We start from the raw sequence: 16,205 nt of genomic DNA, 5'->3' as shown, positions 1-16,205 counted from the left end.
AAAAGCCACTAGAATCATGCTCCAGGATTTTGTGCATGGTGATATTGCACTGATTTCGAATGTAAAAATCACTGCCAGAGAGTTCCATCCTTTTAGTATTCTTTCTTCTTTAAATATACTTTGGAACATAAATATCAGGTAAGTCGCGATGAGCATCTTCTCTCCTCCCACCTGGAACAGGTTCCTTGTTGGTCTGAAGTAATCAAACTGCTCGTGGGATGATATGCAGACGTTCCATTTGAGTTCATATTTTCCTGGAAGCGCATGAGTTATTTGGACTTCAAATACATAACCCATTTTTCAGGACGACCTTTCTGTAAATGAAATGTGAATAGAAGTACGGAGCCGAGAGAGTGTACTTCCAGTATAAAAGCTTTCCGGGGACTTAGCAATCAACCGTTTTTATATCTCTCAAGACTATGGTCAAAGTCAAGGGCTTTACCCTAGAATGAAAGACAGCATTGTATGGAAGATGCCCACTGCTAGGTGACTGCTCTATGCTCCAAGTGGATTCACGGTAGGTTGGTAGTGGGTGTCCTCAAAATCACACGTTGTGAGTGCTTGTGCTGACAGTGTGCGCTGGCTGGGGTTGAGTGATTTTCCGTGAGAAGCTGAAGTCTTTTCCCTATCGTCTACGCGCATTCCTCCATTCCACATCAGCGTCTTCAAAACTCAATACTTTCAACATGAATTTTCGGTCAGCTATCAACACCATGACATTTCTAACTCCGGTTGACGATGCAGCCGTGTTTAGTCCCGACAGAAGCTGTTCTTTTATCGACTGTGGTCTATGGGGATGTATGCTGATACGTTACGCTCTCCTCGTCAATATGGATTAATCTTTGTTTAAGTTAGTCAGCCGAACATGTTAGAGGGCTGTTTACCGGGATATAGTCCAGTGAAACACATTCAGCCTTATGGTTAAACCCACTACCCACACTGCCGTACCGTGCGGCAGTGAAGCATCGGTGTTGAACACTGATGTCATACTGTTTATGATGGTGATGGTGACTACCCACACTGTAGACACAACGAGCTATTTCATCAGAACCATCAGACACCCAAAATGCAAACCGTGAGAGATGTGAATTTTTCCCTCATAGGTGCGCTTCGTTGGACAACATACATTGATCAAAAGAATGGACCAGGTTTGGGTAAACAGTGTGACGCAGTGCCATAATCAGAAGCTGTAGTGTTGAACAGATCCCATGAATTTACCACAGGTATATTTCACTACAGTTTGCTTGGCATAAGTTCATATACTCAGCTATGAGTAGATAACTGACGGCCAAGTGAATCGGAGAGGATCTGCTATGGAAGTTATGGGAAGGGTGGGTAGATTGATAGCTGTTTGGGCGAATATTACTTTCGCTTTGCGCAGTTTGAGGAAGGTGTGTTGAAGTTACCGCATCTCTGCCCCGATTATTTGACCCACAAGGCACTGAGAGCACAAGCGTTTGTTCGAGACTCTTACTCTAGCCTGTGACCCAACCGCGAGGTAGCAACTGACAGAAGTATCTGTGAGAGACCTTTCCAGAAACCGCTGTGTCAAAAATCTGACCCACTTGTTTGTAGGGGATTCTGGTGCACTGCTGCTCAACCAGCAAGACATACATACCTGATTCTATACGTTGCTATAAAGTGTCGATGCTCAGATAATTTCTAGTTGTTTTTTAAAGCAACCGCAATAGAGAACTTTCCGTCCATTACGTTAACGGATGAACGAGTTGAGCGTACGGTTTTTACGGTTAACCATTTCTTGCTTGTCTTTTTTGGGGGATATGTATCGTGGGCGCCTTCATCAGTACGGACTTCCTGTTTGCTGCCTTCACACCACTCATACATCCTTTGTGTAAGTATGGCCAATATTGCCTCAGATGTTCGAGCACGCTGTTTCCGTCAAGTCAACCGTTCAAACCTGCGTCGCCTATTATTGTACACTGCATATTTTTGGTGTCTTTATTTTAAAAATTTGCTTGTCGATGTCAGTTAACTCGATATGAATCTGTGTGCGATGCTTAAGTATCAATATTTACGTTACTGTTGGAGATCTTGATGGGCTAATGTGCTTTACTGAAACATCCAGAAGCATTTAATGACGCGAGTTATGTTTACAGCACCTCATTTTGGCCTCATTGTAAATATTCTTGCTTTATACTATGCTTGAGGTAGCAAAGTTGATCAGTCACTCGGTGCTGGGGTTATCGTTGTAATGGCTATGCGGCAGTTGAACGCCAATGTTTGCTTCTAAGGTCCCTATTCTGACCTTGTCAACTATAACAGGACTCCCAAAATTTTGCGCTTAGTTATATTACATTTTTTTCGTTGGGCATCTAACCACAGGTGCAAATGACAAGCCTCTACTTAAATGTCTCCACCCAAGAAATCATACTCATTTACCCGGTGTCGTCCTTCTCCCGGTTTAGTGTTGTCACTGGTGATGCCGATGTCGAGTCAGTGATAGGACTGAAGTAAACAAATGCAGATATCCCTGAGATGAAGTTTAAGATGTCCTCGTTGTTTGAAATAGTTTTCAACACACACACACAGTCAAGTCCATTCCCTTTAGATAAATCAGCTCTTTGGAATTTAAAAGAATGTCTCTTACGATGAGTATCATTTCATGTCAGTTTGCCACTCTTTACTTTTTTGATTTGGTAAAACCCGTCTTTAAGGAGAGCGTTCATTCCCAGTTCCGGCACAAACGAGTGCGTATTTTCAATCTATTCAACCACGTATCCTCAAAGAAAATGCACTATGCCACTCAACTTCGACAAGTGAAGACAAATTTGTACAGTAGTCTTGCACAAACCTTGTTCATTAGGCTGAAGGCTTCCGTCAGCGCCCTTTCATAATGCGCGGTACCGTTTGGGTTGAAATTTTGAAACCTCCTAACCATGCGCTGTACAAATGGAAAACAAAATGACCGGTAAAATCAATGGACTGACTCGGTCATCTCGAAAGAGGTTTCAGTCACAGGGAAATAGATGTGTCCAAAGTAAAACAAACGCGACATTTGATCAACACTTGTAATGGATACCTGAATCTTGTTGCATTCAAAGTTTTACAAATACAGATTAACTCCCACAGGCTATGAGGACTCAAACACAACCTTTCTAATAAAGTCCACTCGTCAAATAATCAGAAAGTCCTATTCAAATAAGATGAAATGAAAATATGAACTGCTGCATAATAAAAAAGCAGGTGACAGCCTGCTCATAAATTATTGTGCTTTTATCTTCTAAACTTGTCCAACTTCCGTCAAAGTGAACAAATTGGAAAACAGAACCAGATTAGCTAAAGTAGTAAAGAATTACCGCCCTGAAAATTAACCAGAAATCTTTAAAAGCGCGAAATATGTCGTGATACAGAACATTTTAGGTACTACTGGTCGGTAAATATATGTTGGTAGAAAAGAACTCCAAACTGTTAAAGACTGTTGTCTATGAAAGGGCGTGCTCATTTGAAACTCATTTTTTTTAGAAAATAAGTGTACTTTGCTAATTTTGTGCGATTCAAGTGGAGCATAAAGTTAACGGATACTCAACGACTGTGCCTACCTAATAAGCCTTAAGAAAGGTGAGACCGGTCATGGATTGTCGAAGTGTGTAGCTCGTTTATAAAATGTACCGCGATATTTGGAATATCGTGCCAACTGAATCACGAAGTTACCTGGTGCAGCACATTCAGTTGCTTCAAAACATCAAAAACGACAGTTTCAGTCAGTTTTCAGCCGAGTCTTTCGACAAAACCAAATTGGTGTGCAAGTTGGTATGTATTTCTTTCAATATGTGGTTCCCGTCCGCTCTTATCACAGTCAGAACAGCGGGTGTTCATTGTGTGTGTGGGATGCTTCCCCTTTGAACGGTAAAAGTGCTCCAGTCGAATAAGCTGGAATAAAACCATGTGACTTTAAGTAGCAAAATACATTCATTAGCGTACCTATTATTCATGTGAATCCAAACCAAAGGAGGAATAATTGCCCCAGGACAGGAGGACGACTGTTCAAAACGAAATTGACGTGAAACTGAACAATACACCTCCCGCAAAACCCCCACATGCATCAACAAAAGTTGTCCAGGCGGTTTTCAAGCGTCTTTGGCGCTACCTGACTGCGAAATCCTGACTGGCGCGCCAATCGATCGTCACAACCAGGACAGTTACTTGGTCGTCGTATCGATGATGTGTCGGGCATACCAATCACATCGCTCAAGTGTGAACACGTTCGCCCGTTCAGACGTGTGGTAACACGTTCGCCTCAAATGTCACGTGTCCGGAGTTCAAACCCTGTTGATTCGCTCTAACAAGAGCGAAACTCGAATCCAGTGCTCCCTCCCCTTTGGTTTGGATTCAGATGAATACTTGAGTCAGGACAGAAGGACGACTGTTCAAAACTAGAGTGATGTGAAACTGAACAATATAGGAAATTCGTTGGTGTCGGGTCAACCAAGGTCACAAGCCGGGACCAAGGCGGTCACTTACAGAGGTCACTTCAGCATCGATCAACGTACAAGGGCAGGTGAGGCCAAACTCAAATTTCATTAGGTCACCGATCACTCAGGCACAGGATAACAGAGCAACCACTGGAACCAATCGGCCAAACAACTGATGGTGACCGAAGGTCAACTCCGGCCAGCCACACATCTATTAACACACACAACACCACTAAACGCATAATCACGATCCATCGCTACTCTCCGCTACGTTGCCTAACAACACACTGATGATGTCACCTCGATTGATGATGAAATGTTTGCAATCGAATTGCCCAGCTCAGCGAACAAACCAAGAATCGTAGTGGAAAACTGTCATTCATCAATGAAATATGACAACCCATTTCCGGTAAAGCTCAGCAGTAGATCTCTGGCCTGCCGCGTACTAGTCGAATGAGTTTATTTAGCTGTATCGATCGGGTCTCAGCATTAATTTTATGGACAGCTTTTAATAGTGGAATTATATGTTGCATTATGAAGACCTTGGTAGCAAAAGACAGCCTGGTGGAATAGGATACAATAATCTAAAGCTTTGAGGCTGCTCTGTGCAAACAATGAGGATTTTAAGAATTGTGGAAAGGATTGAAAAAGGATGCCTACGGCAACTAAAATGTCGAATTATAACACCTTATCACACTCAACTGTGTGATGATTTAAGAAATTTTTATATTACACACCATTTAGTGCTCAAAGTGTTGAGAAGTATCTGGCTCACATTTGTCCCGGAGAACCTAGGTTGTTTATTGTCCATACTTCGAGAAACAGTGCATAAAGTAATACATTTTATTACTGGGAATTGGGTGCATTCATGCTAAGTTCGTAGATAGTAAGCGGAACGACCATTTGGGATCAATCGATACTCACGTCTTTATTGTATTTGAACGCTTGGATAAGCCGATCTTGAATGGCAGGATCTGCGTATCTAGGCGTATCCGTGAACTAAAAATAGGACAAAATATTGACAGAATCATGGTAAGGAGCTTGACACAAAGGGAGGATAGCCAAGTAAGAAATAGTTGCAGGGTTTTATTAAATCGAGCTGTTCTTATCCAAAATGGAATGCCTAAAGGCTACTCCCATTCTGAAGACTGTGAAAAAAATAACTATAACGTTTAGGTTTGAGCAAATTTTCACTCTATGAAATGGAACTGTCATCTTTTTACAAGGAGCAATATAAACGTCAATTGCTGCGCAGAAAAGCCGACTCAAAGCAAATATCCATAAAACAGTACGTGGGGTGTTTTATGGGTGCGACATCAAAGAGTGCACTGATCAAATATGTGCTTGGCTAAACTTGCTCAAAGTTTCCTCGAGATTGTGCCAAACAACTTCCTTGATCTTTTGCCATCTATGAAGCCTTGTTTAATCAGCCCGAACGAACAGGTAAATGAAAAGCCAAATACGCTGTAAAGTAGTACATCAATATTTTCGCATCTTACTACGGCCGTCTGACTATGCAAACTGGTAATCGTGTGTTAAAATAGAGAGCCACCTAAAAAAGTCAAGTACCTGAGCCCTATGTACCTTGGTTGGCTGGACATCGATTCTCATAACGGCTTTAAAAGACGCTTAGAATCCTTAAAGTTAACCATCATCTTAACTCTGTCATGCTTTTCCTAAACTAGCGCAAGTTCATCCTGAACGCATTCTACGCACGAGCAATACAAAATGCTGACTAGACTCAGACATTTTTGCTTAGTTAGAAGGTCTAATTTAACACAGTGAATCTAGTTGTACCGCTTGCAACAACTCACCATTATGATATTGAAGAAGTCATTTTCCGTTAACGTATTCAAAATTTCAGTAACCGTGGCATTCGATATAATATCACTTCTCCCCTTCATACTGCCACTTTTATCAACCAAAATGAGCATTTCCTTTGCATATGAAGAGGCCGAAAGGTACCTGTTCAGGTTTAAAGAGACAAGTAGCTGTGAATAAAGCCCAGAAAAACCACAAAATGTGCAAAATTGATGGCGCTAAAAGGCGGCAGTTCATTGGTAAGTATTTTTCTTGTCGTATACAGTTTGACCCTATTTCGATCCATGGAGTGCGTAGACGAAACACCTGTCAACTCTTTATGGCTTTTTTTCTCCATTTACCACAATTAAAATAAAAGGGTGAAGATGAGACTGCATGTTTTTAACTTCATCTGAATTTCTCCTGTCAATTAAGCAGTATATTTAAATTGTACACTGACCACATTCTGAGGAGAACTTTGATCCACACTTTCTATCTGTCGAGGAAACTTTGTGGTCTGCAATAAATTCTGAAATGCGAACCCTTGTTGTGATTGTACCAGTTAAATTGTCAGCATTTATTTTGAGTAATCAAGACCTCCATATGGAAATAGGTTCAAATTTGTTTGCCTTCAAATTAGTTGGCAAATCAGTTGCATAACTACCTTCGAATTTTCTTCGATTCAGGAAATGGAGACTCTTGAGTAACTTAACTATTTCATTTCGACGTTTTAAATTAAAAAGCCGAAATAAGATTACATTCAAAGAGTCCGCGAATTCGCTGAATGCTCACTACCGCAGATCGTCGGGGATGAATGTCCTTTTTGATATCGCACTTAATGGCAGTGTCATGCCCTGTTTGCTCACGTGAATGTGATCGCTATCATTTCCATCTATTAATGTAATCAGTGTTTTCATTTTTGAGCTGGACTTACAGAAAAAGTGCCAAATTAGCATAGAGCACAAGCGAAGTCATTTAGCGTTAATACAGAATAGGGTTACTGAAACCGAGATGACATATTATCTAATCCGAGAGGACCTAGGCTAAGTAATGGTAAAGCGATTGGGAGGAAAACTCAGTGCCAGCATAAAACAAACGGACATTTATCCGTAACATGATCTCTTTACTCTCACATAAGTATAATTTAACTGACGAAGTAGTCGGTAGTTACATGCTGTTGGTAATTGCTGCTCCTAGAAAATTCCGGGAAAGTACCGAGCTCTTCAGTAAGAAGGGTCATGTGGTTGATGGATCTGAGCATCACTCACATATTCGCACTCTCCATATAAATACAACCGTGTGTTCAAATTAATCCTAAACCGGAATTATAAGAATCAATAAAGTATCTTTCAGCTGATAGCACAATTTGTGCTCTGTTCAGTTAGCCATTCAATGCCAGACTCAAACATAACTCTATAGAGTCTCCTGCATTTGTCACAAGTATAGGTGCACCAAAGCCCCGGTGATTCTGCGTTCCCTACTCACTGTTGTGTTGTTTAGAGCTGTTGCCAACAACAGGCCCCCATAGTCGACTTGAGCTCTAACCATACGATGAATAAAAACAAGCAATACCTTAATTCTGCTTAGATGGGACTGAAATTCATCTGAAATAAACCGACCGGTAGATCTTATGGAACAGAGCGGCTTCACGTTCCAAGGTACATGGGCCACGCGTTCCAACGAAAGGAAAACAGAACATTGATTTTGTTTATAAGAAACATACCTGGAACCCAGCTTAATATCTTGCTTATGATGGTCTCAAGCTTCATGAGTAGTATATCACCTTTACAGAATAAGCTTTATTTATTTATTGGCAAATGAAAACTCAATCCGATTCGTATTGTATTGTTGAGGAGGATTGGTAGCGAAGAAAGAAAAGCACTTACCATGGTTGAGATCGACAGTCGAAAAAGTCCAGTCGAAGTTCATCCAACTGGATGTCCCACATGGAGCCTGAAGGTAAAAAGGTGGAATTTTTTATAGTCTTATTACCCCATTTAATATGACGTAAGCTGTAGCTTCCATTGCGTAAAGAGGAAACGGCGCATAACTCTTGGAACGGAACACAAACAGTATGGAAAGTCCATTCCCCGATTCTTACTGCGATCAAAGTCCCCCTGATTTCTTTCCATTCTTCTTCCTCAATGACCATGACTATTGTATGATCATTTTGGTTTGGCGGTTTAGTTTTCATATCCCCAACTGAAATGCATATTGATAACTTGCGTGAATAAAGGTAGAATAAACAGCGTAAGGTATCCATCCGCCATGTACTACCATCCATTCTTGGCCGTCTTTCCTTATGAATCCGTCGCAGGAAGTATAGGAGCACGAGCAGCGGATCCATTGATAAAACAAGGCATTAGGCCAAGAAGTGATACGTGGTAGGCCATGCACGTGGGCAGTATCAGGCTCCAAGGCTAAAATGAAACAAACTCTCGGTTCATCCGTAAGGAAACCTGCTTTCAACTGTCCACTGCACTAATCATTCCCTCTACAATGATCCTCGCCCTGTTGAGATACCTTGTATAGTATTGAAAACTCGTCTGCTTGGTTCTTCGATTACGGATTTTAGCACCATTTAATGGCCCAACAAAAAACGAAGCCTTGCGAGTGAAAAACAAATAAATATACTGCTCCGCAGTAGATTTCTGCACATGCGACTAGGTAACAGGCAAGCCACTAACAGGCAAGTCCACTATTGGTCACAATTTTCTCGGGGTTCATCCGGTGGACATCATTTACGATTCTTCATCAAAACGCTGCTTAATTTCTGTACCAAACGGTGATCGATGGCTAAATTCACTCGTACGTAAGTGAGTTGGATTAACTGGAAACCTGGTATACGATGTTCGTCATCACTGATGCAGCCAGCAAGAGAGTTTATTCATCAATCTTCTTAAAACCTTTTGTTCAGTTAGAGCATGTGGTTCATAGATGCTCATGGATTTGAAGGCCCCTCATCCGTTGAGCTCTATGGTTTCTTATCGCTAAGTTCACCAGAGTAGTGCACGATTGTACCATTCACGATAAGATGATTTCGCTTGATTAAATGATTCGAGTGATCAAAAACAAAGGCATCAGTATGTGTTTTACCTGGATAAAACTGAAAGAATCCGGTTGAGCTGCCAAAGTACTGCCATTTCAGCGTTGGGTCTGTTGCAGCGTTCTCACGGAATACAGCATCCAAAGCTCCAGTCCAGTTGCCAACGGAAACAATAGTCTTTGCTGTAAACGTTCTCATAAGTTTAGTATTCACGCACAAAACACTCACATGCAAATTACGATAACGTTACTAGTGAAAAACACAAACTTCAATTAAATCTTTATTTCATACAAACCGTCAAGGAATGCACTGTACAACAATCACCCCGTATATGCGTTAAAACGACATCCGAGATACGAATCATTTTATTTCATTATGTTATTACTTATAGGGTCCGTGACTTTCAATGGTTGCCAACCACCTCATGGGTTGTGTACCATATACTACCTCGCTTATCAGAGATCGGTTTCAGTCCTCCATTGTTTGCTGTCTCTTTTGATATTACCCACTCAATTTCGGTTTTTTGAAGAAATCCATTTCATTTAATCGCTGGTTTACAAAACCATTTGTTTTTCCGCATTCGCGACAGTGCTCTTATTTAGAACGCTTTCGGGAACACAAAATTGGTAGGCGTGGAATCTGGACCCCACGGAGATGTTTTGCGTTTATAACCATAGTATTTGTATACTAACGTAGACAGGCTGAATAAAGTAAGCAATGAAGTATTTCGGTAGTGTAATTCCCTTTAAAATGATTAATATAGATTGGGTCAGCACATTTCACACTTGCTTTTGAAAAGTTTCCTGGTCGAAGACACATCCTCGTTATTGTTGGGAGCCAGAATTTCGCAATACCAGATCTGTCGAATACGGCCTGGTTGTAATCAGTCTCCTACTCGTCTAATCTTGCGTGGGAGTCGCCACACTTTAGGCTCTCCAACGGTGCAATTAAAACAAGAAAACTTGACGTCTGTTTCGTCGAATGGATTGCCCAGAACTCATTACGTTACACACAGTACCATACGCCCAAAACCTGCAAGGTAATATCTAGCCCAGTTGTTTCAATACAGAGCGTACAGACTGCCTATTCAACGAAGCTGTAATCTCCACGTAAGTCAGCAACAGTGAGATGGAACAAAAGCATGCCACGACAGCGACCTACTTAATGGATACCGAGATACCTAAGAAATGCTAGTCGAGAAGTAGACTTAGAACATATTAGCAACGCACATTCCTACGATGAATATTTGAGTCCGCTGCCACTCCCTCTCTTGACCATTTATTTCCTGGCTATAGCCTGAGGTGTATTCACTAATCATCCAATTTGATGAACCGACTCACCATTAAAGCTGAATTAACAAAACTTATGCGTTGATCGAACTTATGCCTTTCCTTTCGAGGTAGACTTGTTACCTTGGGAGCTAGAAGAATTTCTTAGTATTTCTGGTGGGTTCAGGTAAACGGACATCCCTCATGGCATGGTGCTGACAGTGACAATTAAAAATGTTTGTCTTATTTCGCAGGAAAATGTGGCCGTGGTGTAGTTGATTACACTCTCTACAACGTGCAGCATATTGTACGAGGCTGGCTTGTTCCACCTGGTACAGTGGAATATATTCTGTAACGTGGGGTTCAGTACATACTCAAAGCATGTCAGAGTAATTCATATAGCCAACAATAAAGGAGAAAGTAGTAAATCCATATGCGGAATTTAACCCCGAAAAATGAGTAAGAGGTGAGTACTGCAGCACAAAATGTTTGCTACCTGGTATGCAAAATGCTGTCACTTGGAAGCTGGAAATTAACGAGTAAATGATTATATCAAAACCGCCAAGTAAATCTAGAAAGGTAATTTCTTGATCGTTTGAGAGCGGGCAACCACCTATGATAAAATGGGTGAAAAATTTCTACACGGTGCAAAGAAATGCCTAGAAGGTGCTAACTGTGGTCTCTATCATAAGACCAGACGGAATGTTGCAGTCTAAGGAAAGTTAACCCGTGAATTTTTTCCTAGGCACAACAAGTGCAAGTGCGATACTAAAAAATAAAGTAGAAATTGCAATTTCTAATAATAAGAAACGGACTCTTAAGTATAACAGACGGAGACACCTGGTTGGGTTATGGTAAATCCTGGATGAGCGCTCCCTCCGGCGAAATGGAAAACCTTTATTTTGACGTCCACGAAGGTTGCTTTGGATGTTTTCTTTGGCAGGCATTAGACGTGTCTTATGAATTATTTTGTGTCACTGAAATTTAGATGAGTGCAGATGACGGGCGGTAACTTTTGTACACTTCCCCTTTATTGACTGTGCCAAAGTTAGTCAACAACGAAAGTCGTGTTATTTTTCAAATTGATGCCCCTTTTTTCCTATGTTACTTTCATTTCATTTGGCAGATTAGATTTGCTTACTTCAAAGACTACTTACTCTGCAGTTCTCATTTTGGTTTGAACAGCAGTGAAAAACTTGGCTTTTCTCTAAGAAAAAGTATTTTCAAGCCACTATCTAATTTGCTTTTCATAGGCGCACCCCACAAGACAGCACTAGGATAAGACAAAAAAACCAACCATTTGGAGCACTTCTGGTTTATTCGGTTGGCGTACCGTGTGCACCTCAGCAGCAGTCAGCTTTTTGAAGTAACCGGGAGATGTTATTGATAATGTAGATTTTACAGCCGTCGTGGAATTTAGTGAGTACCAAATCGAACCTTCCGTCATTGATAGGTGCTAAATATTCGGATGCTATCAATATGGCTAAGCGAGAAGGCTACAAAAAACTTGTAACATTACTTGCGTTTCGTTTTCTTTATATTTTAGAAATACTTTGGAAAACTGTCGCGACTCACAAAGATCATAGACATTTGTAGGCACGTGAGCCACAGAATAATTAAGGGAGACGTAGGTGTTTTCAAACAAGGCATTGCGCTCCATATCGAGAAATATTTTGTCGCTGCAGTTTTGTGTGGAATTCGGTGATAAAATGCTCGGTGTAAGTGCAATCGCCTTGGCCCGCAGGTAGCACTAAAAAGAATGAACGTAAAGAGGATGATGACTTCGGACGTGCAGAACGAAAGGCATTCATGAGGTTAACAATTACAATTGCGTATGGAAACAAGATGGGAGAAGGAGAACTTAACTTTCTTGATGGGATTATAAGAGTTTTCTTACCTCATCCTAAAAGCTTACAGACAACTTTTCAAGCTGCACTGGTTGAGTTTGTAACCTAAATTAGCCTGGCTAATTCCACTGTAATAGTATGATAGCTGCTATGTGATTTCCATATACCATGCAGCGTATTCATCATTTTTTGGCGCGATTGTACTGTGCTGTCCCAGTATGTACAACTTACGAGTAAACCGCGTCGGGTCACCTCTCAGTCGCTCGACTCAAGAAGCGGCGTCTAGAAAAATGACCATTTCGATCCAAGGAGGATTCTGTTCTAACGGTGTAGCAGCTTTGTCAAGCTTTGAATACGCACCAATACGCATCAAAGATGCGCACCACTGGTTCTAAGTGCTGGGGTGGATACAACGTTGTGGCACTACATTGTGGTCCGAACGTTCAAGCCATCAGGGATAATGTTTGTCAAGTATTTCTTTAGCAGGTGATCATGCGCCAATAAAACAGCAGCGTAGCCCAGTCATCGCTTATAATGCTTGGTAAAGGGGTAGCCTTCTAATCTAAGCCTGAGTTGAACGAGTTGGTCTAGGTTCACGGTTATGTGCACGTGGCTGCTCTGTACCTGTATTCGAAAAGAAGTGTCAGATGGTGTTTGCTTTTGTCCATTCTGAATTCAGGACATATCCGGATGACATGTGCACTGGATCCCACCTGTGCACATCTCGGTAGTGAAGCCTGATCCTGCGTCCAAATGAACCTTTCTGGTCACTCACATAAGCAACTTTTCATTAGGACCTGAGCAGAAACATCCACACACGGCCCTGGAAGGCAACTCACCCATCGACGTTGTCAATGCTCACTGTCAAGTGCACCTAACACAACAATACAAACAGGGGCATACAGAGATGCATATCCTCATGTTACGGAACCCAGGTGGCGGGAGTGAGCTGCCTGGTTTTTGGTCAGACAGTAGTCACACACACATCCGCATTCACAATGACACACAAGCAACCTCTCAGTCACACCAGAACTTGTAGCTGAGGCCAATCATGAATAACCCACGTTTTTGATTCAATAATTAAAACCCCTACTATGTATTCTTGTATAACTTTCTGATTACTGGATTATTATGTTACTTAGTTAATCAGTTTTTACAGAAGTTGACTCAGGCAGCCAGTAACTGCAGCTTGGCCTACAACATCGTGTTTTAGTTTCCAAACGTGATAATTAGGTTCTACAGGTTGCCTAAGCTAATCCATGTCATCCATATCAACTTCGATGCAGAATACCGTTGCAAGCATCAGTTAGTAGCCTTGTTCATGAACTTTTGCTCATTTTCTGCAATTAATCACTTGGTCTGATTGCAAATTTTGGGACCATGAAAACATAGCACATCGCAGCGTTTATGGAACCGATACATTCTTTGTCATTTCTTTTTCACCCAAGGATTTCGTAGAATTAAGTGAATTGTCTACCAACGTAATCACTATAGGAATGACTGCATACTCTGCAACGTGCTTCGCTACTCAATTCAAAACTAACGTGGTAGACAAACCAGTGACAGAGAAAACACTCCAGTGATTATCGTGAAAACGTTGCCATCGGTTAGTTCGGTTATATGACGAATAATTTTGGTCAAAAACTTATTCTCGTTTTTTGACCGATTTCTCATAATCCGTACGGCCCAAACTTTACACCAATCGTGGCCGACTCAGGTTACTGAAAATTACTGGTATCTTGAATCTACATGAAATCAGGTATGCTCAACGCTGGTAGCCGCACTGCGACAAGCAAATGATTTCCTCTCTTTCGAATTAGTTTGGCCTGAAATTGAGGATTTCCCCAATCCAAACTTAACTGCTGTTTACGATGTTCCTCAATTGTTTGTGCTGTATAAGCGTCGTCTCAAGTTTTAGCTGCCTCTGTATTCGAGATATCAGTGTACATTTTCATGGCATTAGACACTGCGTATGTGGTTGCTGAAAAGTAAAATTCAGCTAAACGCCGGTTTCACCATCAGTGCTAACCTGGTGGCTAAGTTTTCATCAACACAAACTTTGAGCAACTAACGAAATACATTCTTTAATAAATCTTGCAGTTTCGCATCGTGACTTCCTCTTCCAGTCACAGCGCGACCGCGGGGATGTTCCTCCATTAAAACTGTAAGATACAGTGACTTAGTGTGAATAAAGTGTGTTCACAGTCTCATAACAAATAGGTGCAATTTAAGTGAACTACATCAAAAGCGCACATATCATTGGCTTGAGAATGGTCGTCTCGTCCCGTGAGAAGTAAAATGGTCGAGAGCCTTCGTCATCAGAGGTCATTTCGTTGCAAAATATGCCATTGATTAAGGGGGCATCATCAGTGGCAGTCGGGTGGCTGGTTATCATTTTCCTTTTGCATTTACGTAGTTCCCAGACAGTATCTAATAACGTTCCTGTGCGGAGTTTGCAGCGCTGTGACTATTAGGTTACCGGATTGTTCGGTACGGATTCTGACTCTCTGAGTACGGCGGTGAAGCATCAGTGTTGAGCACTGATGTCATGCTGTCGATGATGATGATGACTGAGTCTCTCGAACGTCTTGTTGAATAGTCGAGATTGTGATGACTGAGTCTCTCGAACGTCTTGTTGAATAATTCCTTGACTAATTGTTGGAAAAAGTTGACTTAAAATGCATTTTTTTCATGGTACGACAGCCGATGACTGACAGCCGATCTCGACCAGAAGGACTGTTTGTTAGATGTTTTCACGCGTTACTCGCTTAACGGCCACACGCCTATAATCGTTCTATCTTAATGACGGCCGAATTTCAAACACAACTTGCCCTTTACTGGTGAAATTAGTTAGGTCAAGTAATCGTCACTGCTTTGCAATTTTAACAAAAAACGGTCTATCAGCTCTTTACACTTGTGTTAAGGTGTCCTAATCAGTGAAATAGTAAGGACGTCATGTTAAATCGGTTATTTTGCGTTGCTGATGGATAGATATCTCCTGACTGGTTCTGTGAGTGCTGGTGTCACATAGGTCAGGAGTTCTTCCCTCTTGGGAGCCGCACGTACAAGAAGAATTAGCGGCATCCATACCAGAGACGCTGTATGTCATTAGCTCTCAGGTAGCAGGCACTCAACGCTAGCGGTAAGTTAACCAGCCGTCTACCCCCGGTCACTTCCATGACGTGCAACACAATTGTGCTCTCAGCATAGCCTAGGACTGATTCTATCATGACAGTCACGATACATTTTTGTCCTCAGTTAAGCTTGTTAATATCATCTCACCCAGCCTCATTGCGTGGTGAGTTTTATTCTCCTTCGGTGAGCTCGCCGCGAGGAACCAACTTCCTCATCATCTTCGTAAGAAGTTGGCGCAGTTAGTAACACGAGATCACTGACGAGAATTATGATGTCTCGACACCTGAATTCACCTTGAGTGTCAAACAAATATTTTACCACTTCACGACTTGCACAGGTTTTAAGACGGTAATCTAACTCAACATATTCTGTTTATTCTGTCCCAACTCTGGCTTGTTAACTCTACTGTTTATTCCTTTATATGCTTTAAACCTAAGGTGAAGTCAATTAGAAAACCGTTTTTCACACGCCAACCGTACATAGCACTACACGTGAACAATGGAGCGCCATTCGCGTTTCGCATCCTTTAGGAAACTGAAAACCGGTCATAATCATCGTCATCATCATCGACAGCATGACATCAGTGTTCAAAACCGATGCTTCACTGCCGTACAGCCATGACTTATTTGAAAGCCTTATTGTAAAGAAACGAACAAAGGTGGACGGGGGAGGACTT

At 41.6% G+C, this 16,205-nt stretch overlaps 1 protein-coding gene across 1 annotated transcript in view; it reads right to left on the bottom strand.

Annotated features, from left to right (window-relative positions):
- Positions 1-16,205, bottom strand: part of T265_12511 (hypothetical protein) — a gene marked incomplete at both ends in the record, with an annotated part of 67,656 nt that overhangs the window by 47,850 nt on the left and 3,601 nt on the right. The window contains 6 exons of the mRNA XM_009164147.1: positions 2,813-2,902; positions 5,358-5,432; positions 6,248-6,398; positions 8,120-8,333; positions 9,330-9,456; positions 12,067-12,297. Coding sequence (XP_009162411.1) covers positions 2,813-2,902; positions 5,358-5,432; positions 6,248-6,398; positions 8,120-8,333; positions 9,330-9,456; positions 12,067-12,297 — 888 coding nt within the window. The remainder of the gene's footprint in view (positions 1-2,812; positions 2,903-5,357; positions 5,433-6,247; positions 6,399-8,119; positions 8,334-9,329; positions 9,457-12,066; positions 12,298-16,205) is intronic.

Source organism: Opisthorchis viverrini (assembly GCF_000715545.1).
Source record: "Opisthorchis viverrini unplaced genomic scaffold opera_v5_3, whole genome shotgun sequence".
Taxonomy (NCBI): domain Eukaryota; kingdom Metazoa; phylum Platyhelminthes; class Trematoda; order Opisthorchiida; family Opisthorchiidae; genus Opisthorchis; species Opisthorchis viverrini.
This window is presented reverse-complemented; position numbering and strand designations above follow the sequence as displayed.